Source organism: Drosophila subobscura, chromosome U (genome assembly GCF_008121235.1).
Source record: "Drosophila subobscura isolate 14011-0131.10 chromosome U, UCBerk_Dsub_1.0, whole genome shotgun sequence".
Taxonomy (NCBI): Eukaryota; Metazoa; Arthropoda; class Insecta; order Diptera; family Drosophilidae; genus Drosophila; species Drosophila subobscura.
Window position 1 is genome coordinate 15,320,597 of NC_048534.1, and position 25,109 is coordinate 15,345,705.

Sequence of the window (25,109 nt, forward strand, 5' to 3'; positions counted from 1 at the left end):
TTTGAACATAGTAAGGAAATTCTTTATACTATAGAATACAAGTACAAACGTTGGATGTAATACGATGCTTTGAAGGTATTTTGTCTTGCTTGAATGCAAATTTCAGCAGCTGGAACTGTGCCGCACAATCAACTATTTTGATTCTACTCTTTTTGGTTAACTTTTGATTTGCGGGCTAAGTAAAATTGTTCTAGGTCCTCTCTCGTCATTTCATACATTTAAAAATTAACTACAATTCGCTTTAGTTATGTACAATTGGGTTTTGGTTACTTAATCAAAGATCAATTGAATATTTAGCTAAGACTCGAATTGCAAACTTTACGCTTAACATAGAGGAAGGAAATTTACCAAAGGAGAATCGTCATTAATTGTTAACAAGTGTCTGTCAATAAATGAATGGATGGGTGTCGCGTCTAGTTAGTCCCTTTCTATCCTTTTTTCTTGGTTTTTTTTTTTGTGGCAATAAATTACGTGTGATAATTGTTGGAGCGTGTCGAGGTCCGTGGTTGGGTTTTGGTTTTGGCTTACAAATTAAGAGCGTGTTTTGTTTGTGTGAGGATGTGTTTAATGCGCTAGCCTAGAGAACTGGTTTTTGCTTAGAAGTAATGCTATGCTCAACTTGAGCTGTCGTGACCGTTCGTGGCCAACTTGGGGGGCGGCAGCTCCATTTTGGGCACTACAATGGCCGGCGGCGGTGTGGCGCCCTTGGCCTTGGCCAGTACATCCCTCTGCTCGTAGATCTCGTTTACCAGCTTCTTCACAAACGGATGATTGAACTTGCCCTCCGTCGAATCGAAGAATTCCTGATGCTTCAGCAGGCAATTGTCGCGCTTCTCGTACTCAAACGCCTGCATCACCATGTCCAAGCGATCCAGATCCTTGACGAATCTGCTCTCAGCGCTCTCTGCATGTTCGTATTCCTAAAGATGGTTAAGAAAATTAGTATTAAAGATATTTAAGAGTTGTCTGATGGCTGTCTTACCTCGAAGAGTTCCATTATCCGCTTGCCGCGTGGCTCGATCAGCTTGCATATATCCTCCATTGCCTTGAACTCCATGGCCCGCTTTTCCTCCTTGGACACGCCACAGAATGGGGTTATATCACCCACTAGACTCTCCGCTAGATCGTGCACCAGCGCCAGTTCCATGCATCGTATCTGATTGAGTCCCTCGCTGCCATCGAGCAGAAAGGTCAGCATGCTCATCCGATACATGTGACCTGAAATCGATTCACAGTCGTTGACATCACGCAGCACCCAGCCAGTGCGTTTGGTGTGCTGTGGAATAGAGGAACGACAGGTACTGGGTTAGTGGAAATGTATGTCTGTATTGTTGCTGGAACTTTGGCATCTTTCCATTGATTCCATGCCTGCTCCCCCACTAAGCACTCTGCCTAATTAAAAACATTCGATGGCGCGCGCGACGTTGGTGACATCGTCGTTGCACACATCAAGGCTGATGCCATCGGACCATTCAGGCCTTCAACTTAAACCTGCCATCGAGGGCGCTTACACGTTTTCTAGACTGTTGCTATTTGATCAATAAAAAGGTTGTATTTATAGCAACCGTCGCTGCTGCGGTATGCGGTAGGTGCCCGACACATTGTTGCATGCCCACAGCCGCCTGTCTGTTGCCAAAGGTAAATCGAGTTTCCTGTTACAACCAAAGTCTTATATGACCTGAGTATATAGCTCATAGTCCGTGACTTATCGGGCTTTGTTGATTATCTGTGGCCAATTCCGAGTTGTAGCCACGTAATGAAGTGCAATTGTTTGCCTTATCAGCGTCCCAACAACCACACGCTCCCCCAACGCCAATCAGAATGAGCGCTGAGGTTGAAACAACATGCATAAATTGATGCACAAAGCAAAGATAACAATAGATACCTACTAATAACAATAACATGTAGGGTGAATGATAAATTGTATTGTGGAATTAATATTGACTTTATCTATCGAGTATCAAGTAATGAAAGTATTCCTTAACAAAAATGCGTCACTGAAATAGGGAACCAGTTGGAAATCACATCATTCTCTCTCGTATTTCTAAGCTAATGGCTTCACTTCGCACTGCCTGAACATATAGAATTATTCGTTTCAATGTTGTTATGAAAACAAAACAGCGACGATTCTATCAACTCAGACAACCCCTCTCCTTCAACCCACATTGTGCAGATGCAAACCACAAAATTCTCCCAGATAGCGTCTATATTTTGAAGGCCAAGATCAAAGTCACGCGTTGATTTGCCTCTCTTTTTTTGCGACTATGTCGCGCTCTATATCCGTTCTATGTACTATAAAGAAAATGTAGAAAATTGCCACTGGGAATATTTAGTTTGTGCCTTTGTCAAATTCTGTACGTCAATGCTGACGTTTCAGAATTACTGTATTGCTCACTGAAATTCAAGTTTATTTCCAAGATATTTCAGCAAAACAAATGCGAATTTCATGGGTGCTCACGTGAGCCAATGTTTTGGAACTTTGCTTTTTCATTTTTGTGTTTTTTTCTTTGTTCCGAAGCTTCTCGGGTTCAGAAATTCTTTTCACTTGAGTGGCATTTCCACCGATGGACGGCGGGGCAGCTCGCTCAAACTGCAATCGATTCAGTTTTTTGGGGGCCTTATTGTCGATAAGGAAATGAGTCCCGTGTCGTAGGTGTTTCTCTTCTTCATTTTGTTGAAAGTTTCAAATGAGCTCTGATTAGATAAAAGCTAAGCTGTCTCTGGCAGAAGGTTCGGTTCGAATGAAACGTGTGCAGCTAGTACTCTTGACTTTTGCGCTGTTTGCTTGGGATTTTGTTGATTTAAAACAGCTGTTCGCTGCCTCTAGTTAGGTCTTTGTTTATAGTTTAGCGTTGAACTTTGCCCACTGTCTGCATTTGGCATGCTTGTGTAAAATATTACAGAATTACTAAGCTAATTTCAAGCAGAAATTACAGTGTATCTGTGTACATAATACACACGATATATTGTAGATATTTATGTAAATATTATGTATATTTTTTTTTGGCAACCGACTATACAAATTCATTTCAAGAGGGACACCAAGAGCGAGGTTGTCTCACAGATTATACAATATTCTCCGAAAACAGAACGCAGAAAAGAACGAAAAGAGAGCCGATAGAAAAGAGCATACAAAAAATAAATAAATATACTTTTAGCTTTCGATTTGCTTTCGTTTTTGTTTATTTTCTCTGTGGCTCTTTGTTTGCGAATGAATTTGGGGGATTTTGAGTAAATATTTTTATAGAATTGATGGAACATACATATATCTACAATAAATATCTTTATAGAATCTCTATCCCCTTTATATGACTTAATATAATGATTCCTATCTAAAGTAAACTGTGCCAATCATATATGATTTGTTATACGACCCTATATACCCAGTGCTCTCTCTAATCTCTAAGCACAATGGTGTTAGCCAAAGCCTCAAGGTTGATGCCCCACACACACTCTGCGAACACAAAATATAATCTCCTTCATATAAGGCATGGATTTCACGGCCATTCAAGACTTTAAGTGACGAGACGTGTCCGTCATTTTAAAAACCAAACCTAATCTGATTGTCACGCGATGTCGGGGGGTTTCGAACGAGTATAGAGTACAAATTGCTGACTAAATCGGAAATCGGTGAAATCAAAGCAGCAACCGGGTGCAAGCACTTCCCGCGCGCAGCTTGGCGTCGGGAAAAATCGATGGGAACACATGTATGACGCGACAGAACACAAGCACACAAGAAAACGGGTTTATTTCTTTGGCATATTGTACCTTTAGATTTCCGATAAGCTCCATGAACTGCAGAATCTCGGCGAGGCCTGTGCTGAAGCAGGGCTTCTTGCCCGTGCTGGAGGCAGCCTCGTGGCAGGAGGCGCCCAGGCCATTGCTGGGGCTGCTGGCGTCCGCTGCTGCTGCTGCCACATCACTTTTGCTGCTGGCATCTGCTGTGATTTGATCTGGTTTATGGGCCTGGGGTAGAGGCTCAGCTGCTAGCGAGGACATGGCGAACTTTGTGGTCGTCTGTTGTTGATTCTGTTGCTGCGATGATTTGGCTCCGTGTCCACTGGGCGGCTGGGTGTGTATGAGGCGCTGGATGTCCTGTCTGCGTTGCTGCAGCAGCTTTCTGGCGAAATCCGTTGACAAGTTTACGTTCACGCTGTGCGCCGACTCCGAATCTGAGTCTCCGTAACAGCAACCGTTGGGGTTCGAATGGGGCGAGCGAATGCCGTTGCCGCTGAAGTTTTGGTCGCTCGACACCGTTGTCGCTTGACTAGATTGCTTTGGTATTGCTGTAGTTGTGGTTGTGGTTATTGCTGTAGTTGCTGCTGCTGACGTCAGGCTGCCGAGATGCCTGAGCAGCCTGTAGAGATCGCTGCCACCACCCACGCAGCAGTTCCCGCTATTTGCGGTCGCTGCTTTGATTATTTGCTGCAGTGAGAACATCTTTCGGAGAGAAAGAGCACCAGAGAGACTTTTTGTTTCGGAAAGAAAGAGCGCAAGAGAACTGTTTCGGAGAGCAAGAGCAGCAGCTGCTTGTTGCTCGCGCGTGATCGTTGGCTACAAAACTGGGGGCCGAGCGTCAGACACGTGATGTGTGTATGTCGTTGGTTAAGCCTGTGGGTGAAAGAGAGGGAAAACAAATCCATTAGCATTGTTTTTGTATCATGAACTCATACAGTTTTATGAGTGTTGGGCTAACAGTTTTGGAGCAAGTCAAGCGCTTTTTGTTTTGGTTTTCGTTTGTCAATTTTCTTCTCATTAGCACTAATTAAAATCAATTAGTTGTCACTTTAAATATATAAATGACACGAATGGAAAGTTTAACAGTATTCATATAAATGAAAATGCTGTTACAATGGAATAAGTCAGCTAATGCAATGCACTACAGTTTTAAAAGCATTAGGCTCACAAACTGTTTTAATAGCACTGAATCGAATTCTATACGTTAAAAACGAAACGAAATTTACGCATTTTACAATCGAATATTCACTGCCAAAACACACACATTTGCGAATTACCGAATTTGTTGCTAATATTTATGAACTGTACCGTTCAAAGTGCAATTAACGACAAAAACAAACAATAAATACAGCTTTATCAGCTGCCGTCCCACTTCCCAGACAGCCGTATAAACATAAAATGTATGTGTGTATAAAATGTCTATACTTGTGATCACAATAATAGGTACTCGCGCTAGCTCCGTCTTCAGTTTACTGAGGCAACTTTTACAATTTTAAGAACAATTGGTTCAAGGGAAAATGTCGATATCCTCCCTCGAAACAATTCGAAATTCCGAGAAGGTAAAGGTTCGTTCCAGTCGCCATTCTTTACGTCTAAGGTAAGGTCTAAGGTCTACCCTATGAAAAGACCCTATTATGTTGCCCATCGGTGTGGTGTGTATACTACCATTTGTATGTGTATTCGAGAGCATTTTCTATAGAAAGTATTTCAGAGCCATCTATACTATGACCACTTTCTATTCTTTTCACGCAGTCCCTCTGTGGTAGTGGTGTACCTATTATATTGACCCCATCTGTTTGTACTATTTTTACAGTCCGTGTACATAATATATGTATGTATGTATGTATGTACATGTGTAGAGGATGAACTGTTCTGTTCTACCTTGACACCACTAGGAAAGAAGTTCCGTTCCGTTTTGAGGGGCAAATAAATAGGAAGCGCGATACGGACAGGCGACACTTCAAGGTGAGAAGGCACGGGGGTTTGGTTCTGTTCGATTCGGTTGTACTGTAACTGTGTGTGTTTGTGTCTTGTGGCACGTAAGCAGCGGCACGTTTCTTTTATCCCCTTTCTCTCTGCCTCTGGCCCGTTTTGATGTAAGCGACTAAGAGCGGCGCCCGCCAACGACAGACTAAAGTTTTTAATGCGACAACACAATGCGAGAACCGCGACGTTTGTAATTAGGAATATAAATAACACTAGACTAATATACAGACACCGACACCCACACACAAGGGAAGAAGCACAAACAAATAGTTAGAATTACTAACGAAATTTATGCAACAGCTTTGGGTGCATACTGCGGCTGTTTCTATGCACTTTTGAATTCCCTTAATATATAATGCTCTGCTCTGTTCGTAGTTTTATTCACCGTGAGGCGCGTTCCTTCCGATCGACCCACCATTAACACCGACAACCGATGCCCGCCGAGCAACGACAAAGTTGCATTGCTTTGTTGTTTAATTGCACAATATAAAACTGCACATCTTGATTTTTGGGTTATTTTAATTTTTCTTGAACGCGGGTGTTGGTGGGGTGAGGTTGGAGGGAGTCAGCTGTTTCGGATCACTGTGGCCGTGTTGGGCAAATGCTAAAATACCAAATAGTCGCTCTCTGACTGAAACTCGCAGGCATGAAACGGGTGCCAGCTGCTTATGCTGAGTATGACCAGACGTGCGAAATTTGATGAAATCGGATAAAATTATAGCTATGTCACTAACCAAATAGTATAATAGATATCCAGCTTTGAAGAAGCAAAACGTCACCGCAAAATGTGCGCCTTGGAGTCCCAGGCCTCTGCCACTAACCAAATAGTATAATAGATATCCAGCTTTGAAGAAGCAAAACGTCACCGCAAAATGTGCGCCTTGGAGTCCCAGGCCTCTGCCTGGAGTCCCGGCTACAAGTATTAGTGCGTATAGAACACGCAGCAGAAGCCCAAGCTACATGGGTATTAGTGTTTGTAGAGCGCGCAGCTAGAAGCTACATTTGTATAAGTTCGTGTAGCCAATTATGTTGTAGCGCTCCAAACCGGTTTCACACGGACACTGCAAGCAATGTATGTGTTGGTGCGTTGACTTCCTAAACTGTGATGAAACGAAAATTCGTTTTGATGATTTGATTTTGTTTTCGGGGCTTGGCGTATGAACCTGACCTGCCGCAACATGTGCAGAATGAGGGGTGGGGGTTGGTGGCCAGACCCTTGGGGGTTGGCAAAAATAAATATACCAATAAAAGTTGTTATTGTATTTGAATGCTGTAATTGTTTTAAATGCAGATTTTATACTGCTTTATTCAAAATTGTATGCATATTATGGAAACGCCGTCGCTTCTCGACTTCGTTGCTGCCGTATTATCAACATTGTTACCAAATCCATCTTTTACAGACAAATCATTTCATTTCATTTCATTTCATACAACTTTTCAACTGCTGTTCTCGTCGTCGTTTCTGTTCTCGACTTCATGTGCGCTTTAATTGTTAGCGCTTGAAACCTTTTTTTTTTTTTTTTTTTTTGCTTGTGAGCTAACATACCATTTAAAATGAAAACCCTCAAGACTTTATGAAGTAGCTTGCCCCTCAATATCAAAATAAATTTGTTTTGTGTGACCTTTATATGCTTTATATAATTTATGGTGAAAGGGGTAACGGATATTAACATCTGAATATGTATACAAATAATGAATTGCGGCAATCGACTTTGCGATACAAATATTTCCCATTAGAGTATTCAGAGTCACGGTGTGAACAAGCAAGAAGTTTTGACGGAACGGGACATGGAGACATGTTTTATGGCAAGGCGGCTGCCTTGCACATGTACACACACATTAACACTTGCACATTTTCCTCCGTCTCCCATCGGCAAATCGAGATTTGGACAACTGACCTCAAATTTGATGCCCAAGCAAGGCACTAAAATCTGCATAGACCCACCGCGTACTTATTATTTTGTATACGTTTTGCTTCTTCAAAGCTGGATATCTATTATACTATTTGGTTAGTGGCTATGTATAGCGCTGATAATTCCGACTAGCTAGTACTATTAAGTAGAAAAGCAAAATCGAGGAAAATTATATATATATTTTTTTATTTTAATCGCTACAGCGAAATTGGTTGGTCGAATGATGTAGTCATTTGTAATTCAATAAATTTGTAAGTTCAATAATGCATACAAACAAAATACAACACATGAATACAAATGGTTCAATTATTAATTTCTGGGACTTTCCATTTGGTAATTTTAAGTGATACAAGTTATGTTTAGTTATGGATCCTTTGGATGAATAAAATCAGGGAAACGAAGTTGGTCGTTGAACCCTTTCAATTTAATTTGACTTTATTAAGTATTAGAATGCATCTGTACCTTAAGCTTCCATCTGCCGTTTCTAGGTTACACTTAGATATTATTATCTACCCTGTACTGTACAATCAATCCGTACACAGGTCTCTAGCGTATATCTCAGGCGCGAAGGATCGTGAGCTTCTCGAACCACCTTGCGGAAACTGCTGCATGCATAATTTGTGACAAATGCTTATCCGGCTATAACCCTGTTCAGGCCTTCACAGCTGACCTAACTCGGATCAACGGCCTAATGAAAAGAATGGAAATAGACTATCCTCGAACAGAATTCGGAGAATCTGTACGGTAATGACTTATTTGGTATTAACAATACATTTTTCTGACTTTCGTTGTTCTTTTATATGTACATTTTTCCATTTACATGTGTGTTTTTGAAGTTAGTAGTTCAGCTGCTAAAGATGTTTCCCAGAGTGAGTTTTCATGTGAACTTTGAGGATGTTAGGCTGTGTAAACGCCTTTGAACATTGATTGCACTCGTACGGTCGCTCCCCAGTGTGCATGCGCATGTGTAATTTGAGTTCGTGTTTGTATATGAACGACATTGAGCATTCGGTGCATTTGTTCGGACGATCCCCTGTGTGAGTTCGGACATGTGCATCAAGTCTGCATTTTTGTGCGAAGGACTTCGAGCAGAAGGAACAACTCAAGGGTTGATCACCTGTGTGCGTACGGATGTGTAGTTTGAGCTCGTGTTTATGTATATACGACTTGGGACACTCGGAGCATTTGTAAGGTCGATCCCCTGTATGAGTACGGATGTGTGCATCAAGTCTGCATTTTTGTGCGAAGGACTTTGTGCAGAATGAACATTTGTGGGGATGATCACCCGTGTGCGTACGGATATGCAATTTAAGTTCGTGTTTGTGTTTAAACGACTTTGAGCACTCGGTGCACTGGTAGGGCCGATCCCCTGTGTGAGCACGGGTGTGAATATCAAATGTGGATTTTTGTGAGAAGCACTTTGAGCAGTAGGAGCATTTGTACGGTTGACCACCTGTGTGTGAATAGATGTGTACTTTGAGTTCTGCTTTTAGTATAAACGACTTTGGACACTCGGAGCAATGGTAGGGTCGATCCCCTGTGTGAGTGCGAGTGTGCGAATCAAGTCTGAATTTTTGTGGAAAGGATTTTGGGCAGAAGGAGCACTTGTAGGGGCGATCACCAGAGTGCATACGGATGTGATATTGTAAACTGTTTTTTCGCATATAAGACTTCGGGCATTGAGGACACTTGAACCGAAGAACGAGATCCTTGTCGCTATGTATTTTTTCATCGCCAGATCGCTCTTCCTCACTTTCTGATATTTCTATGGTCTCGCCTTCCTGATTATCAGATGGGTCTTCTTTATCCTTTTCCATCAGTGTGAAATAGAGTTGATGGCTCTGCTCACAGGTTTTCTTAAGATCGAATGAACTAACTGCATCCTCAAGGCAAGGCGGACATATGTTTTCTGATAGTGAATCACCCCGCTTAACTATGTACCCGGTACACTGGGCAATCATATCAGCAAGACAAGTGTCCCATTTTTGTGTCTCATCAAAAATGTTAGTGAATGGTCTGGACGTTCCCATGCACACTCTGCATTTATCGTCCATCGACCTGCAAGAATGTAAATTAATTTAAAATAAACGGAGCAGAGGTACGGACGATTTGTTACGTGAATTGAGTCTTAAAATAACACAGCCCAGCAACTGGTTCGTCTTTTCTGGATTTTTTGTGTTTCCTTGCACAAGTTGTTTTGTTTTGAGAAATACGTGTAAGCAAAATGTGCTGTAAGGCGCTATTTATGTTGTTCAGCGCTTACCCCGATATCGATATTTAATGTAAATTAGCACTTGTTGAGCACCAACGTCTTTCCGAAACAATCGAATAGATGGAGTCTTTCGTGTAGAAAGGGCACGAGGAAGCTACATAAACCGAATATAGATATCGGTGAATATGATGTCCGATCAATAAAAGATATCATTAATTATTGTGTCCATACTCCATATGAGGAAAATGATATAAGATTTACGGTATATTTACAGTATATTTTGAATAAGAGAAGGTATATTTCGGTATAGTCCGCGGTCACACTGCTGAGCACATGTTTTTGTTTTGTTCCGTAACGTAAATAACTTGCAATGTTGGCGCCAATTAAGCATTTATTAAGCAATTATCGTGTTGTCCTGGCAAGTGGCTCGCCTCGTCGCCAGGAGATGGTCAAAATACTGGTGAGCCTAGATAGAAAGTACAGCAAATTGCAAAATGTACCCAAACATTTTGTGTTCTAGGGCCTCAATGCAGAGCTTTGCCCCTCCACCTTCGAGGAGAACCTGAATATGGCAGACTACAAGGAATTCTCGGAATACATAGGGGCCACAGCCTTGGGAAAAGCGGAGGAGGTCTTCACGCGTCTGAGCGCACAGGGGGACAATAAAAATCTCATTGTAATAGCAGCAGACACCATGGTGACGCTGGGTGAGGAGGTCTACGGCAAGCCAAAGAATGCAGAGGATGCCGTGCGCATGTTAAAGAAGTAAGTTCAATGCCAGCAGAGACATCCCTTCAATCTACAATTTATTTGTCCTTTAGCCTGTCTGGAGCTTGCAATCGAGTGTTCAGCGGCGTTGTGCTCAAGCACGCCGGAGGAGTGCGCAAATTCACGGACACGGCAGACGTTTATTTTAGCCAGTTGCTGCCAGAACAGATACAGAGCTATGTGGACTCCGGGGATCCACTGTAAGTCTCATGAATATATAAGTTTTAAATGTATTAAAAACTGTTCTCCATTGATGCAGGGACAAAGCCGGCGCTTATGGAATTCAGGGACCTGGTGGCGCCATGATAGAACGCATCGATGGCGACTTTTACTGTGTGCTGGGACTGCCGCTGAATCGTTTCTGCCGTGAGCTGAACAAGCTATTTCAGGAGGATCTCTCGTCATAGCCAACACACGTCAGAGGCTACAAAATGTTTCGTTGATTTTAATCTAAACTCTGATAAGAGGCTACGCCGGCGTTGGTTTGTTTGCCCATGGCGCAAGTCAATTAAATTATAAAAAAAACAATAGCAATGAGCGAAATAGTCAAATGAAAAGAGAGGCAGAGGCACAGTGGTGCTAGTTGGCCCCTAAAGTTAACTTAATTTATATCATTTTTAATACAATTTAATTGTACAAAGAGCAAGCTAGCTGAAACCACTGTTGCATGTGGCAGAAGCGCAACGTTGTGGCTTGTTCTAATCATTTAAAGTTCATATAACAACCTGTACTATTTTTAAAGATAAGCGCTGGAAAAATAATTGTAGTTGTGTCGCTCTTCCCTTGCTGGACTGCCTCTAGTAGTCTTCTATCTGGAATCATGGCAACATCGAAGCACTCCAACTACCAATTGTGGGGCGGACGCTTCAGCGAGCAGCCCAGTGAGGCTCTACAGGCGCTGAACATCAGTCTGCCGTATGACTCTCGACTCTATGCGGACGATCTGGATGCCAGCAAAGCCTATGCAGAGGCACTTCAGCGTGCGGGTTACCTGAACACCGCCGAGGCGGATAAGCTGGTGAAGAGTTTGGAGCTGATTCGTTACGATTGGATTGAGCGCACCATCAAGTTCCTGCCCAGCGACGAGGATGTGCACACGGTGAACGAGCGGCTGCTGGTGGAGATCACCGGGGAGCTGGGCCAGCGACTGCATACCGGTCGGAGCCGCAACGACCAGGTGGTCACCGACATGAAGCTCTGGCTGCGCAGGGGCATCCGCGAGACACTCGGTCGCCTGAATGGCGTCATAGAGGCGGCCATCAAGCAGGCTGAGCTCCATCTCGGTGTCCTCATGCCCGGCTACACGCACATGCAGCGTGCCCAGCCTGTGCAGTTCTCCCACTGGCTGCTCTCCCATGTTTTTGCGCTGCGCGAAGACTGCCTCCGTTTGGCTGAGCTGCGTGTTCGTGCAAATGTTCTGCCCCTGGGCAGTGGAGCACTGGCCGGCAATCCTCTCGGCATCGATCGTCTATGGCTGGCCGAACGCTTGGGCTTCTCGGGCGTCACGGCCAACAGTATGCATGCTGTCGGAGATCGAGATTTTGTGGGTGAGTGGCAAGACTTCTTCAACTTTCGAGTAAGTCATTTCAAAGTCGTTGCATTGGATTGGTTTATTATCAGCAAGCGTTTCAGAATCAGTCGATTATTTCAACAGGGAATAAATGATAAGGGAACATGAAAAATCGGGTGATTCGTCTCCCTTCTACCCCTCCAGTCGCTCAGCTTTAAAGTTTATTTATCTCTTTCTAGTGGACTTCATTTACTGCTGTTCTCTGGTCAGCCTTCATCTGTCCCGTTTGGCCGAGGATTTGATCATCTACAGCACCAAGGAGTTCGATTTCATACGCCTCCACGATAGCTTCTCCAGCGGCAGCAGTTTGATGCCACAGAAACGTAATCCGGATAGCTTGGAGCTGATACGCGGCATCTCTGGGGTGATTAGCTCCAATCTGACTGGCATTATGATGACCATCAAGGGCACACCGTCCACCTACAACAAGGATCTGCAGTTCGACAAGGAATACTGCTTTCAGTCGTTCGATAAGCTGGCACAGGTACTCGACATAGCTCGGGGTGTTATCCAGACAATGCAAGTGCAGCGGGACACCATGGAGGCGGCACTCAGTCCGGACATGTTGGCCACAGATTGGGTGAGCAGAAGGAACCCTTTTCCATGGGGTATATTGTGCTGATATCGTCTCTATTTTAGGCCTACTACTTGGTGAAAAAGGGCATCCCATTCCGACAGGCTCATCACTTCATTGGACGCGTTGTAGCGCTGGCTGAGCAACGCGGTGTGGGCATCACTGAGGTGCCGCTGGGTGAACTGCAACAGATCTGTCCCGCCTTTGGCTCGGACATTGCCAGCGTGGCGGACTACGCCTACAATGTGCAGCAGTACGACGTGATTGGTGGCACGTCCACGGGCAGCATTGAGGAGCAGCTGCGACTGCTGAAGAACTTTGTCAAGGATTTGCGAAAACAATCCTAGAACACAGGCGCTTTATTGAAGTTAACGTTGCGTTTGGCTTTGGTTTTTTTTCGGTTAACAAATGAAAAAGATTTACATTGACAGCATGGTGCGGGGGATAATTAATTGATTAGATTTAGATTTAGTTCGCTCGCTGGGGGTGGGGCTGCGATCCTAGTTTACGCTGGGACTCTGTGGTGTGTAGGTGTAGGGCTCGTGGCTGCCCTGCTCGCCGTTGCCCAACTGCTGGTAGCCGGCGGCCGCCGAGTTCTGTGGCGGAGCCATCTTGCCGCCAGAGATGAGTACGCCCAGACTCTGCTGGAGCTGCCAGCGACGAGCCTCGCGGATCGACTTGTTGCGACGCAGCGTCTTGGCCAGCATGAAGGCGCAGAGCACGCCCAGCAGCTGGACAAAGGCCACTGTGGTGGCACCGGTGGCAATCAGCATGGCACTCTGCGATATGATAAAGTTCATCTTGCGGAAGCAGCCATAGTCGAAGGTGTCCAGGCAGGTCACTTGGCTGGCATCGTTCAGGTCCTGGGCCAGGCTGCCGCAGCAGGAATTTGGCACCACCACATCGTCAGAGTCGAGGGTTTCGTTCCTGTTGGGGCTGTAGTAATCCTTCCAGTCCTCGGGTTTGTTCACGCCGCAGCATTCCAGCTGTTTGATGAGCGATTAGTGGATGGATCTCGATCTTCAACAGAGTTTTTACTCACCCCGGATTGCATAAAGTCCACGCCAGACTCAACATAGGGATCGGATTCGTAGTCAGCCAACGACTGGTACATGGTACGCATCAGCATGTCCTTCACCTGGGTCTGCATCACAAAGGCAGCAATGGCCGCGGATACCTCCAGGATGAACACCAGGAACAGGCAGACACCGTACTGTAAAAAGGCGTGGGATTATTAACATGAATTGGGTGTGTTCAGACTACACTCACCAGGTTGATAACCATCACGCTCTCCTTGACAGCTCCGTAGGCGCCCAAAGTGGCCACGGCAATCAGTATGAATCCAATGGCAATCAGCAGAGCTGGCGGCGATGCAAAGTGTCCATCGATGAAAATGCTAAAGTCACCGAAGATCGCTTGGATCGTTGTTCCCACCATAATTAGCAGGATGGCCGTCAGCTGGAGTGGAAAGTGTCGACGTCATGAATTGCATGTCAAAGCTCATTTTATGTGACTTTTGTGAGTGATGTTCTGGTAATGTGGTGCGTTACGGACGGAATGTGACGGAATGTAACGGCATGTTACATATCATAACATTGTGTAAACTGCTTTACGCCCAGCTGTTTGAAATGATGGAATTTCTCCTATTCCACTTATTTCACTTCCTCATACTTTTAAGCGTCTACTCAACTGTTTTACGTGTGTAAATAAATGGTTGTTGTGAGCAAATAAGTCTGCACTTTTGACAGCCGCTTTAATGCCAGTTATATTTGCTTGTTTTACAAGTTATCTTATCATTTTGCGTTGTAGTAAATATTTCAAAATAAACCAGGTTTTTTTGCGGAGGGATGCATCATAAAGATGTTGATATGTTGCACTTTTTTCCGAAATTGTTTCTTCCATAAACAATAATTGTTGGGCACTTCCCTGCCCACCTGAGCGGCATATTTCCCGCTGGCGTTGAAAAAGCTGAGAGAGCAGAAGATTGACGTACAAACATATGCACATACATACATACATACATATGTATGTGTGTATATAGGTGGATTAGTGCTCGCTCATTCCATACTCTCTTTTTGCTATTCTTCCAAATTGCTTTCTCATTGAAATTCATACTCACTGAAATGCAATGGAATGGAACACTGAAATGAGCGAACACTAATCTACTCTCCCACTTTCATTTGTACAGCCGGTTTTTAATATAAGCTCCACGTTTTGGTGCAGAAAATCCGAAAAATGGTAAAAATTATACGGGAAAATTGTCGCTCAGTTATGTACTGAGGTGATGTGCAGGGACTACGAATGAAAATTGTCCAAAGACTGTTCAATAAGTGCATTGTGTCTACGAAGTTTCTCTCTCCCACCACAGGCCAACACGTGCAAAGTACTTTAACCCTCTTCTGCTCACTGCACTGTTTCAAGAAGTGGTGAAACGCTCAAACAAAAGATCTGCCAATGTTTTTTGTGTCAAAAGGCAGACTTTTCATTTGTGTTCCAAATTGGTTAGGCTTCTGCTTCAAAATTCCTCGTTCATTTGCAGGCCGGCGGACTGCCAACTGCTTTGGCAACGAACACACAAACACAGGGTGTAGATTAACCAAGAGACCAACACACAGCCCGACATGGCCACCAAGGGTCACCCTGTAAACAGCGGCAGTAAGACCAGCCTGCAGATGATGCCGAGTGGTTCCACCTCGAATAAACGCACCCGGTACGTCAATCCAGTCACGAAGATCCGTTCGCTCATCCACAACCTGGACTCTGAGCTGGGACTGCTATGTGGCCAGTGTTCGGTGCGAAAGACGCCGCAGATTGGCAGCAACATTAGCGTCAGCATCCACAACAAACGCCAAGGAGAACTAGGATCAGGAGCCCATGCCCAGCAGAGGATAAGCAGCCACTATTACCAGGAGAGCATCAATAAATTACTGGCACGAACGCGTTCCACATCGACCTCTGGCTCTGTCACAACAACACGAATGCCACTGGCACCCGATGCACAGAAGCGTCAGATGAGGAACGTGTACCGAAAGCGGGTCACAGATGCTTATCGCAACCGAAAGATATTCACGGTGCACGGGAACTATCATACAGTGCGCAGGGCGCTGCTGAGGCGGGGCTGGCTGGAGAAGCTCCCAGCATCGCGGTACACCAATCTGCAGAGCATGTCTGAGGATTCGCTGCTGGAGAATGCGCGAAAAGGCAACGACTACGAGTCGGTGATCATATCGAAGATGATAAACAATTTTCCCTCCTTCTTCATATGGCAAGGCAAGGGTCAGCGCGATCTGTTCTCGGAGGTGCGGCCATTTCGCAACCGGGTGAGGCGCAGCCATTTCATGGACTTTTCCACCAAGGTGGGTCTGGTCGGGTGTGCGGAGCAGGAGAGCTGGTATCGCGAGGACGGTGTCTGCGGCATGAGCTATCCGCGCTTCTATCGCCTGGGCGGCAACAGTGTGGAGGAGCGCATGGCATTCATAGAGGACTACCAGCAGACGCAGGCCCGCTCCCTGCTGCACTACATCATGGAGCACAAGCCCGAAGCGCTGATAGACACCGACAATGGAACCATCTTGAGCAGCCACCTGGACTTAGCCCTAACCAAGGTCAAGCAAATGGTCAGACAGGCGCAGCATTGCTCCCTCGACGATGCTCGGGCCAAGCCACCCACACCAACCGAAGTCGTGGAGACTCACACGTTCATGGTGCAGTCCGCGGAGGTGCTAAAGTCGATGGCCAAGTTCCGTGTCAACGAGACGGTCATGAAGGAGTACATTCGCCTGGCCACCCAATACATCGGCCAGATCGAGGCCCTGCGTCCCGACTATCGCTGGGATGGCAGCCGAAATCTGTGGATCCTCAAGCCGGGCTATCAGTCGCGAGGCATTGGCATTGTCATACGCAACAGCCTGGATGAGATTCTCCAATGGACATCGAGCAATCAGAACAGAAAGTACATTGTCCAGAAGTACATAGGTGAGTGATAGCATTCAAACGAGGCACCCTCAAGGTTTGTTGTGTTTCCTTTGTAGAACGTCCATATCTGGTTCATCGCACAAAGTTTGACATAAGACAGTACATGCTGCTGACAATCGGGGAGTCGAAGGTTACCGTCTGGACATATCGAAATTGCTATCTGCGCTTCAGTTCGCAAGAGTTCACCATGGATGATCTGCGGGAATCGATCCATTTGACCAACAACTCCGTGCAGAAACGCTACAAGAATAGGCTGAGCCGCGATCCCCGTCTGCCGTCGCACAACATGTGGTCGCTGGATCAGTTCAAGAACCATCTGCAGGAGGTGGGTGCTCCGGAAAATACGTGGGCAAAGATCTACAGCGGCTTTAAGCAGAATCTGGTGGCCGTGGTGATGGCAAGCCTCGATGAGACGGAGCTGGTGAAGAACGCATTCGAGCTGTATGGCTGCGACTTTATGCTGGACGAGCACTACAATCCCATCTTGATTGAGGTCAATGCCACGCCGGATCTGTCACCCTCGACGGAGGTTACTGCCAAGATATGTCCCGCTGCCATCAAGGATTGCATACGAGTGGTGGTGGATCTGGCCAAGAATCCCTTGGCACCTACGGGTCAGTTCGAGAGAGCTTTTGAGATCAACTACAGCAGCAACAAAGCCCCCGATGTCCAGCATCCCCTGGAGATTAACGGCAAGCAGATGACCATCTTCGAGGATCTCCCCAAGCTCAAGAACCCTAATCGCACGCGCATGCTCCACGAAATACTCAGCAATGTGAAGGTCTCTGCGGGTCGCAAGCTGGATAAAACGAAGAAAGCCCCGGCCAGAGTGATCAAGGCAATTGCTTTTGCCAAGAAGAAGGTAAGTTGAAGTTAAAAATGTACAAAATTCATTTGCTTTTCCTCAAAAGAAAGTGCCAGAGCAGCAACATGCGGGACCCAAAGCGATCTTGAGCTCAACAACTCGCGAGAATCTGGCATTACAGTATACAGCACCAAAGGGATTTCCGCTGCCGGAGAGACGAATGGGAGGCTGTTGTACTTTTTCAAAGACGGTAAGACGACAAATGTTAGAAATAATTATATTTTAATCATAATATACACTGGGACAGCTGTGCCCGCACTTTAGAAACTCAAAGATATATCGGAACTGGAGCCGGAATCACTGCCATTAAAATTTACTAGAAAGTAAAAACCTTTTGGACATATACAGGACTCAGCTATCGATAACAATAATAAGCAGAAAAAAAAACAGAACAGCAATAGAATATTTACATAGATCAGAGATAGGAATACCCCGAAAAGGTAACATCGTTAGATTATGGTATTTGGTTATCTGGCTATGTTTTTCTCTTTGCAGAAAATGCGGCAATCAAAATGCAACAACACAAGACCACATCCCAAAAGGTAATAGAGAGAAGAGAGTTGTTCTTTAATAATTTCTTGTAATCTAAAAAGAATTCTGTTACGTTTTTCTTAGTGTAGATCTTCAGGGGAATATCATCTGCTGCCTGTGCACATTATAAAATATTTACACCACGGCCTTGGGCTATCTAGCTATGTAAACTATATTCTGGTTTATCTCTGACAATGTAGATTTCTCTCCGAACATAACTGAAGTGTCAGATCGAATTTACATTAAATGTCAAGCTCTAAGAATTTCCAGCAAATGTCGCAACAGCTTTACTGAATTTAATTTTTATAGAAAATGTACCCAGAAATGTACCCAGGTACCCACCTTCTCAATATGTATTAAATATCTGAAAATTCTCTACACTCTGTGCCTTATCAGCAGTAAATGTGTCTACTAATATTATCTAAAGTGGTTTTTGTTGTTGCTCTCTTCTTGGCGATATTTGTTTTAAAATACAAACAGAAGACAAGGAAAACGAAACCGAAAAGAGGCGAATTTAGCTTTTTGTACTTGACCCGTTTCTCTCTTTCTCGCAGTGTCTCGGAATGCTCTCTCTTTGTGGCATTTCTAGAGCTCTAGCTCTAGTCTTTGCACTCACTATTCTCCTGCTATCTGCGACTTGCGTAGGCATAAAATGAATCACAAAACAAAAAAAAAAACAAGGTATTACACCCACACACAGGGAAAAACCGAAAGCTGATAAGCAGTCAGACTCAATGAGTGATAATGATAACGATAATGAAGGCAGGAACGCGAAATAGAATGAAATCGAATCAAAATGGCCGCCTTTGTGATTCATGGAGGATGCGATTCATTCATGGGAAGCACGAAAAACCGATCCGCAGGACTTACCGCGAACATAAAGCTCACAATGATGAGCATATATTTGGCGCACCGCATGCCAGAATTCAGTTGTAAATCCCGATTTGCCATACTGTTGGTTGTTCGGTGTTGTTTCCTCTGTTATTGTTTACACACTCCCTGTCTCTCTTTGGTCGCTCAACTGCAATTTACAAATACAACTTACAATAAATGTTAATTACAGCCTCTACCCGATAGATATTATAGTATTTTTGTGTCACTTGAGTTTGTGTCACCGAGCGACACGAGCAGCGGTGGAACGTACTTTAACTTTTGCTAGTCACACGTGAACTGAGCGGGGGCCCCTTAGTGGGCAAAACGGTAAAACGGAATCGGCGAGAGTCCAATTTCGATTTGGTTGGGGGTCGGTCTCGCTCTCCCACACTCTACGTGAAACGTCTGCGGCCTTGTCGCTGCCTCTCTTTCTCGCTCTCTGAGAGTGCTCTGACGCTCGTTGGGCAGCTTTCCAAGCGGTGCTTATCAGGTCCCCGTAATTGTTCACAGTTTTCCAGTTAGATAAACATTAGCGATAAGATAATGGTTCCTTTGTTTTTCGCTGCTGCCACAGCTCTCATATGTACATATTTCGCAATATTATAAAAAGCATTAAAATCCAGCAATAGAATGTCTCCAAATCCCAACTAACCAGATGGTTTCTCCCTGGCCATGTGCCCCCCGCTCCAATTACCGGTAGTATTGCCTACTGTTCAAGTTCAGGGCGCCCAAGGCCAAGCATCGAGTACACATTATCGATCTGATTTTCATTTTATAAATGAGTCAACCGCTATGTTTTATCGATTTTTTAATCATACTGCACTTCCATATAGGTGTAAATTATTCATAGGCAAACACAGGTGTGCGCTGGCTCGCATGGTTCTGAATTAGAAACAAAATTAATAGTTGCGGCTGCCCAGATACCTCTCTTGATCGACATGGAACGTGTGGCACTGCTTCTATACTGCTTCGTTAAGCAGTGCACTGCTTGACTTAAAAAACCACAAATAAATATCCGTAACTGCCGCAATATAACCTTTCCATTGCTACCCTTTTCCCTATTTTAAACGTATTTAATCTTGTGATGTTTAATTAAGAGCAGAAATAAAACTAAAAAATGTCAATAATTAGGTTAGTATTGAAAGCCGCATACGTCCGATCGATTTACAGGTGTGGCAGACTGCAGTTTTCAACTAGATGTGAGCTTATACCACATTCGATTAGATTAGATTCCCAGAATCTGCTCAATATAAAATCAACATCGCTGATAGGCGCAAAGCCTATTTAAAAGCAAGCGAATATTTGTAAGAGCTAAATTTTATTTACCAATTTTCATATGCTATACACATGCAATATATATGTATGTGTATGTATATATATTTTTAGCTGATGGAAAAGATCAAACTATTGACTTAAATATAAATTACCAGCCAAGGGCATCTGATCCGCAACTCTCTGAGTTGAGTTCCCTCTAGATGAAGCCCGTAATGCCGTTACGGATTTTGATCTCACGTGCCACATAGCAGGCAAAGATAACACCAAAGAACTGTGGACGTTCGAAGTGAGGATTAGTCGGAGAGGACAGATGCAGCAGAAGTTTGATCAACTCACCTGAAGGACGGCAATGACAACGCCAGCTGCTCCCAGGCTGACCGCGTGCGAGGCAATGTAGCTGGAGAATCCGTCCAGGCAACCATAGGGATGACGTTCAATCTCACTCGTGAAATTGTTAAAGCAGGAGAAGGTGCCGGCTGCTCCCACGGGAATGGTGCAGCATGAGATCGGCAGCGAGCCGTTCTCGAAGGGCGTCTTCCAGTCCGTGTAGTCTGTCACACCACAGCAGTGGAAATCGCGCTGAACGTCGTCCCACAGGGCGGTGGTTGGGTTTTGGTTGAACGAATTATAGTCCTTCAGCGAGCTTTGCAGCGATGTCTTTATCAATGAGGCAGCATCATTGCGCAACACATAGCCACTGATGCCAGCGGACAGCTCCAAAATGAAGATGATGGCCAGCATGATCGAGAAGCTGAGCACAAGGCAGTAGTTCTCCTTGAGAGCACCCCAGCAGCCAAAGAACGTGATGATAATGATGAAGGCACCGATCACAATGAGGAATGTTGGGATCGAGAAGAACTTGCCGGCCAAAAAGAGTTCATAGCCAGTGTAAACGGCACCGACGCCAGCACCAACGGCTATAAGGATAATGCCCGTGATCTGCAAGAGGAATAGCAAATCATTTTAAGTCTGTTTTCACAGGTTTCCTTACAGTGCGAGATAAGATAGATAGTTGGGAATGCCAATGATTTTCTTATCGATGGGCCTAATGTTTCCCTTCCTTTACAGGAGAGTTAAGAACTTAAATGATATCATTTGTATCTATTTTTGTTGCGATTAGATATATATTGATTATATCTGAAGGGTATTTATATTTTATTTTTATTTTTTATTTATTTATGAACGGATGTACACATCTCATACGTACATACGTGATTCCCCTCTTTGTTATGTACATAGGAGAAAGAATCACTTTGCCTATCTAATCTCCAATAGCAGTGGCACTAGCCTATGGCTGGAGCTGGCTATGACTCATGCAAGCCCATAAATTATTCGTTTACTTACCAAAAAGATCAAATTAAATCCGAATAGCGTGTACTTGACAGCATTTGCGCTGCCCGTTAGAATAGACATGATGAAGCTTTTGTTTTAGATTCTGTAAAAATCAAAATATAATTATTAAAACTAGAACAAAGGGAATGGAGATTAACTAACTGCTTGGGCGGATAGAAAGTTAAACACAACACTACCGAAGCGAATTGATTTCAAAAGTTTAATGAAATGCGCTGCAGGTGAACCAAAGACACCACGGCACAGTTTACTGGCTCGTTTCTAATCAAACCCATATACGAGTGTGTAGGTACACATATAAAAACTTTTTTGTTGTAGTCTTATCGGTAAATGATATGGTAAAATGCTTTTGTTTGAAGCCAGATGTGGTCAAAGCCCCTGCGGCAGTAGTTACTGTTGTTGGTGTTGCTGAGGCCCGCCATTTCAGACAAGATAAATGAAAATTTTGGTAACGCGATTAGATAAGAGCGCGCACAAAAAGAAACTGGGCAATTTATTTTATACCAAATACGAAGTAAATATTTTGAAATTGATGAATTTAAGCGTCTACATTCATTAGAAAAAATAGATATGATAACTTTAAAAGAGCGTTCGCTACATTTTTTAGGCGTATCAAGTCGAAACCGAAGAGCTTTTCAACCAATGTCACCGCTGTTTATATTTTATTTTATGTATTTACTACCGCCCCTTTTTAATTTATTATTGGCAAAACAATTGTCAGCCTTACAGCTATAAACGAAGCTCCTGAAATTAGTCTCTGAAATATGTTATATTTGTATCCAGATTATTGAAATGTGGTTGAGATTTAATTTGATCGAATTATGCCCCACTCTATGATTTTGTCCTGATCTAAAGCTTACAGCTTAAAGTCTTCTGTGTTATCTGCTACTTTTGGCAGCATCAAATGGAAATTGAAAGTTTGTCACAAGCACTTGGTATAATTGGTTCGATTGGGTACAGAAACCCACAGCATTGACCCTCTTTGCAAAACAAATACGAATGTGACTCAATTTGACACTTTCTCCTTTAACTTTAGCACAAATCCAGACCAGACAAAATCTTATCACCATTGCAATTCAATAAACAAAGCAATTTTTGATAATCAATCAGCAATTAGATAGGAAAGCTAACTAGTTGTGGGCTCATCGTCTTATCAGATCGATGACTCATTCGTGTGTCATAACACCTGCGCGGCTGGAACAGTTTCGCACTTGAGTTTATGTGTTTAGCAAGACACTGCCAACACGATACATAATTATTGTAAGATATATTTTCGAACTGAGCAGTTTTTCCTTATCGATGCCCTCGTTGATAGCGAATGCAGTTGCCACTTGAGTTGGTTTTTCTGTTTCGCTTTACTCACGGCACAGCAGGTTGAGTGGACAATTCTTATTTGACGTGACGACGGTTGGACAACAACTGAGCGCTGTCTACCATTGACGTTCGCCGGTGCTCACATTATAGGATTATCAATGTGAAATACACATATGTATGTACTCATCGTAGTTTTTTCCCCCTATATACCATGTATGAATGTTTGCAAGACCGTCGAGGTGTGGGTGACTTTAGTGATAAAAAATAACATGTGGAATACTTGGTTGAAAAGCTGCGAAAAAGCTTTTTCCGCAGTTAGCACGCTTCGGGTCTTGGTGTGTGTGTGTGGGCGGAATGGGCAGTGTCGGAGGCAATGGCATCATTGGCCCTGGCCGAGGTGGCAGCCATGTCAATGTGGTTCCTGATCACTAATCGCTTCTCCTTTGATAATTTCAGCTGGTAACGAAGGAGATGGTGGTGTAGAAGCTGGTAGGCCAATGCAAATTACGATTTCGTCAAGCTCTTTATTTTTGCAGCGTCTTCTGATGATACACCACTCACACTCACTGGCGTTTTTCTTGGTTTGGAACCCGCCGATAAGGATAACTACTTCAGCAGCTCCACAGCATTCCTGATAGTACAGGCTGCTCTATTAGCTCTAGGCAACTAAGCAAGTTATTAAATTCAATTTCTACTGAAAGGAAATCTTTTCATTAAAATTTATTTTTAAAAAATATTTTAAGGAGAAAAAGTATAAAATCCTTTTGTAGCTATAAAAATTTTAACAAATAATAAAGGAAATTTCTTTAAAAACTTTTCAAATTGAATCGCTGAAATGGCCGAAAACTAGAAACTCGGTTTGAACCGACTACCAGGCGAACAGCAATCAAATGAAGTTGTTTCACTCGGTCAAAAGCTGCCTGCTATAAACTAATACAGTTACGAATTGCATCGCAAAAACGGCCCAAAACCAGATTGGTTTTGGTTGCCACTTTAACGTTGTTTTAGCACAGAAGCTCTAATCGGGAGAGTGTACCTTATCGTCGGAGTCTGTTAAGGACGTCAATAACTGAGAGGCTGTGACTTTTTAATGCTATTTTGTAGGCCTAAGCATACCCCAAAAGTATGCCGCACATTTCTTAAGTCCAAAAAATTCGACCAGTCTCGAGAGAGTATTCCAAAATTGTTATCAAATCAAAACACAAAGCTCAATTATTGTGCAATATATTCAGTTTATGCATGAGTATAATCGAAATATATTTGATGTATTTATTTTAATTCACTTCCACTTGTCGTACACTAAATGCTACCGAAGAATATATATGAGTATCATTTGTTATTTTTAAGTGTTTAGTTTTTAGTTGTTTTCATTTGGGGAAATTGCTGGCATAATTTTAATACTTGAATTTCGAGTGCAATGCCAAAGCGCGTTCGAGTATGTGGGGTGGAAATGCGAACAGGAACTGTAACTGGAGCTGGAACATTTTCAAAGTCACAATTTGTCCAATCGAATGTGTATGCGTATTAATCAATCAGTTAGTGGGGCGTTCTCATATCGTATTTTTATCAACCGCTTGTAATTTGTTTGAAATTTTGTTCACAATGCCAGAAAATTTCAAAAATTACCAAAAAACAAATAAAGTCTCATCGAATTTGGGGTTGTCGTTGAAGGGGTTAGTACTCTCGTAAGTATTACATATTGTATGTGTGTGTGATTTAAATTAATTAATTATTTATGTTTTTAGTAGTTCGTTTGCTTCGTTGTAGTTCCCCACATTATTTTCTATCCTTGCCATGGCGATCCCGCTGATGCCTGGAGGCCGCAATGGTCGTCGTTGTCAGGCTGTGCACATGATGGGGCTGTTCCCGATGGCCCTGCCCAGTTGATCCATGATGCTTGCTGCTGCTGCTGCTATGCTGATGATGGTGGTGTCCATTCAGTGTGCTTTTACCGTGTCTAAATGGGAACATACACAATAAATTGATTAGTTTTGTATTGAGTATTTGAGAACAAATGTAGATTGTATTTTTAATAGTTTTTCTACTGTTCTTAGGCGATAGTACGAGTATTTCCAAAATGCTACTTCAACTACGTAGTTTCAAGGTTGCTAAAGAAAAAATAGAACAGAGCTAGACTTGATGTGGTTTTTTGGTGGTGTTTCGTA

The 25,109-nt window shown here is 43.6% G+C and overlaps 8 protein-coding genes across 19 annotated transcripts in view; 3 read left to right on the forward strand and 5 right to left on the reverse strand.

Annotated features, from left to right (window-relative positions):
- Nucleotides 1–449: 449 nt before the first annotated feature.
- On the reverse strand, nt 450–6,224 carry LOC117901825. 2 transcript variants are annotated; one of them, XM_034812754.1, is made up of 5 exons: nt 5,620–5,769; nt 4,544–4,611; nt 3,769–4,463; nt 983–1,276; nt 450–920 (listed from the first exon to the last, which is right to left on the reverse strand). In XM_034812754.1, the coding sequence occupies exons 3-5, from the start codon at nt 4,438–4,440 to the stop codon at nt 615–617; spliced, it is 1,272 nt and encodes a 423-aa protein (XP_034668645.1). In that variant the 5' UTR covers nt 4,441–4,463; nt 4,544–4,611; nt 5,620–5,769; the 3' UTR covers nt 450–614. The 2 variants fall into 2 exon arrangements, with proteins under 2 accessions (XP_034668645.1, XP_034668644.1); XM_034812753.1 differs by lacking the exon at nt 5,620–5,769 and adding an exon at nt 6,009–6,224 and having other exon boundaries at nt 3,769–4,611.
- Nucleotides 6,225–7,806: 1,582 nt separating this feature from the next.
- On the reverse strand, nt 7,807–9,834 carry LOC117901786 (gastrula zinc finger protein XlCGF52.1-like). The gene is made up of 2 exons (XM_034812695.1): nt 9,744–9,834; nt 7,807–9,695 (listed from the first exon to the last, which is right to left on the reverse strand). The coding sequence occupies exon 2, from the start codon at nt 9,689–9,691 to the stop codon at nt 8,489–8,491; it is 1,203 nt and encodes a 400-aa protein (XP_034668586.1). The 5' UTR covers nt 9,692–9,695; nt 9,744–9,834; the 3' UTR covers nt 7,807–8,488.
- Nucleotides 9,835–10,151: 317 nt separating this feature from the next.
- Nucleotides 10,152–11,378, forward strand: LOC117902124 (dTTP/UTP pyrophosphatase). Its single transcript, XM_034813250.1, has 4 exons — nt 10,152–10,309; nt 10,370–10,614; nt 10,671–10,817; nt 10,877–11,378. Exons 1-4 carry the CDS (start codon nt 10,220–10,222, stop codon nt 11,022–11,024), a joined length of 630 nt encoding a protein of 209 aa, XP_034669141.1. The 5' UTR covers nt 10,152–10,219; the 3' UTR covers nt 11,025–11,378.
- A 27-nt stretch (nt 11,379–11,405) lies between these two features.
- Nucleotides 11,406–13,181, forward strand: LOC117902121 (argininosuccinate lyase). Its single transcript, XM_034813245.1, has 3 exons — nt 11,406–12,164; nt 12,367–12,767; nt 12,827–13,181. Exons 1-3 carry the CDS (start codon nt 11,438–11,440, stop codon nt 13,106–13,108), a joined length of 1,410 nt encoding a protein of 469 aa, XP_034669136.1. The 5' UTR covers nt 11,406–11,437; the 3' UTR covers nt 13,109–13,181.
- On the reverse strand, nt 13,090–19,394 carry LOC117902122 (tetraspanin-6). Its single transcript, XM_034813246.1, has 5 exons — nt 19,277–19,394; nt 19,003–19,153; nt 14,031–14,219; nt 13,804–13,974; nt 13,090–13,747 (listed from the first exon to the last, which is right to left on the reverse strand). The coding sequence occupies exons 2-5, from the start codon at nt 19,081–19,083 to the stop codon at nt 13,262–13,264; spliced, it is 927 nt and encodes a 308-aa protein (XP_034669137.1). The 5' UTR covers nt 19,084–19,153; nt 19,277–19,394; the 3' UTR covers nt 13,090–13,261.
- On the forward strand, nt 15,214–18,406 carry LOC117902119 (tubulin glycylase 3B-like). 4 transcript variants are annotated; one of them, XM_034813242.1, is made up of 6 exons: nt 15,214–16,736; nt 16,793–17,598; nt 17,648–17,791; nt 17,849–18,041; nt 18,097–18,143; nt 18,217–18,406. In XM_034813242.1, the coding sequence occupies exons 1-4, from the start codon at nt 15,383–15,385 to the stop codon at nt 17,909–17,911; spliced, it is 2,367 nt and encodes a 788-aa protein (XP_034669133.1). In that variant the 5' UTR covers nt 15,214–15,382; the 3' UTR covers nt 17,912–18,041; nt 18,097–18,143; nt 18,217–18,406. The 4 variants fall into 4 exon arrangements, with proteins under 4 accessions (XP_034669133.1, XP_034669132.1, XP_034669134.1 ...); XM_034813241.1 differs by having other exon boundaries at nt 18,222–18,406; XM_034813243.1 differs by lacking the exons at nt 18,097–18,143; nt 18,217–18,406 and having other exon boundaries at nt 17,852–17,937.
- Nucleotides 19,395–20,304: 910 nt separating the features above from the next.
- LOC117902123 (CD63 antigen) lies at nt 20,305–23,093 on the reverse strand. Of its 2 annotated transcripts, none has more exons than XM_034813247.1 (4): nt 22,994–23,093; nt 21,625–21,715; nt 20,617–21,219; nt 20,305–20,551 (listed from the first exon to the last, which is right to left on the reverse strand). In XM_034813247.1, the coding sequence occupies exons 2-4, from the start codon at nt 21,691–21,693 to the stop codon at nt 20,477–20,479; spliced, it is 747 nt and encodes a 248-aa protein (XP_034669138.1). In that variant the 5' UTR covers nt 21,694–21,715; nt 22,994–23,093; the 3' UTR covers nt 20,305–20,476. The 2 variants fall into 2 exon arrangements, with proteins under 2 accessions (XP_034669138.1, XP_034669140.1); XM_034813249.1 differs by lacking the exon at nt 22,994–23,093 and adding an exon at nt 21,775–21,877.
- A 1,110-nt stretch (nt 23,094–24,203) lies between these two features.
- Nucleotides 24,204–25,109, reverse strand: part of LOC117902118 (pneumococcal serine-rich repeat protein) — a 41,301-nt gene continuing 40,395 nt past the window's right edge. For 5 of the 7 annotated variants that reach the window (XR_004649363.1, XR_004649359.1, XR_004649361.1 and 2 more), the window contains one exon: nt 24,776–24,901. Coding sequence is in view for 2 of the 7 variants with exons in the window: in XM_034813237.1 (XP_034669128.1) it covers nt 24,721–24,901 (181 nt within the window). In the remaining 5 variants the exon portion in view is untranslated. Of the gene's footprint in view, nt 24,902–25,109 lie in introns of all 7 variants that reach the window. The other 2 variants (XM_034813237.1, XM_034813240.1) reach the window with 1 other exon arrangement.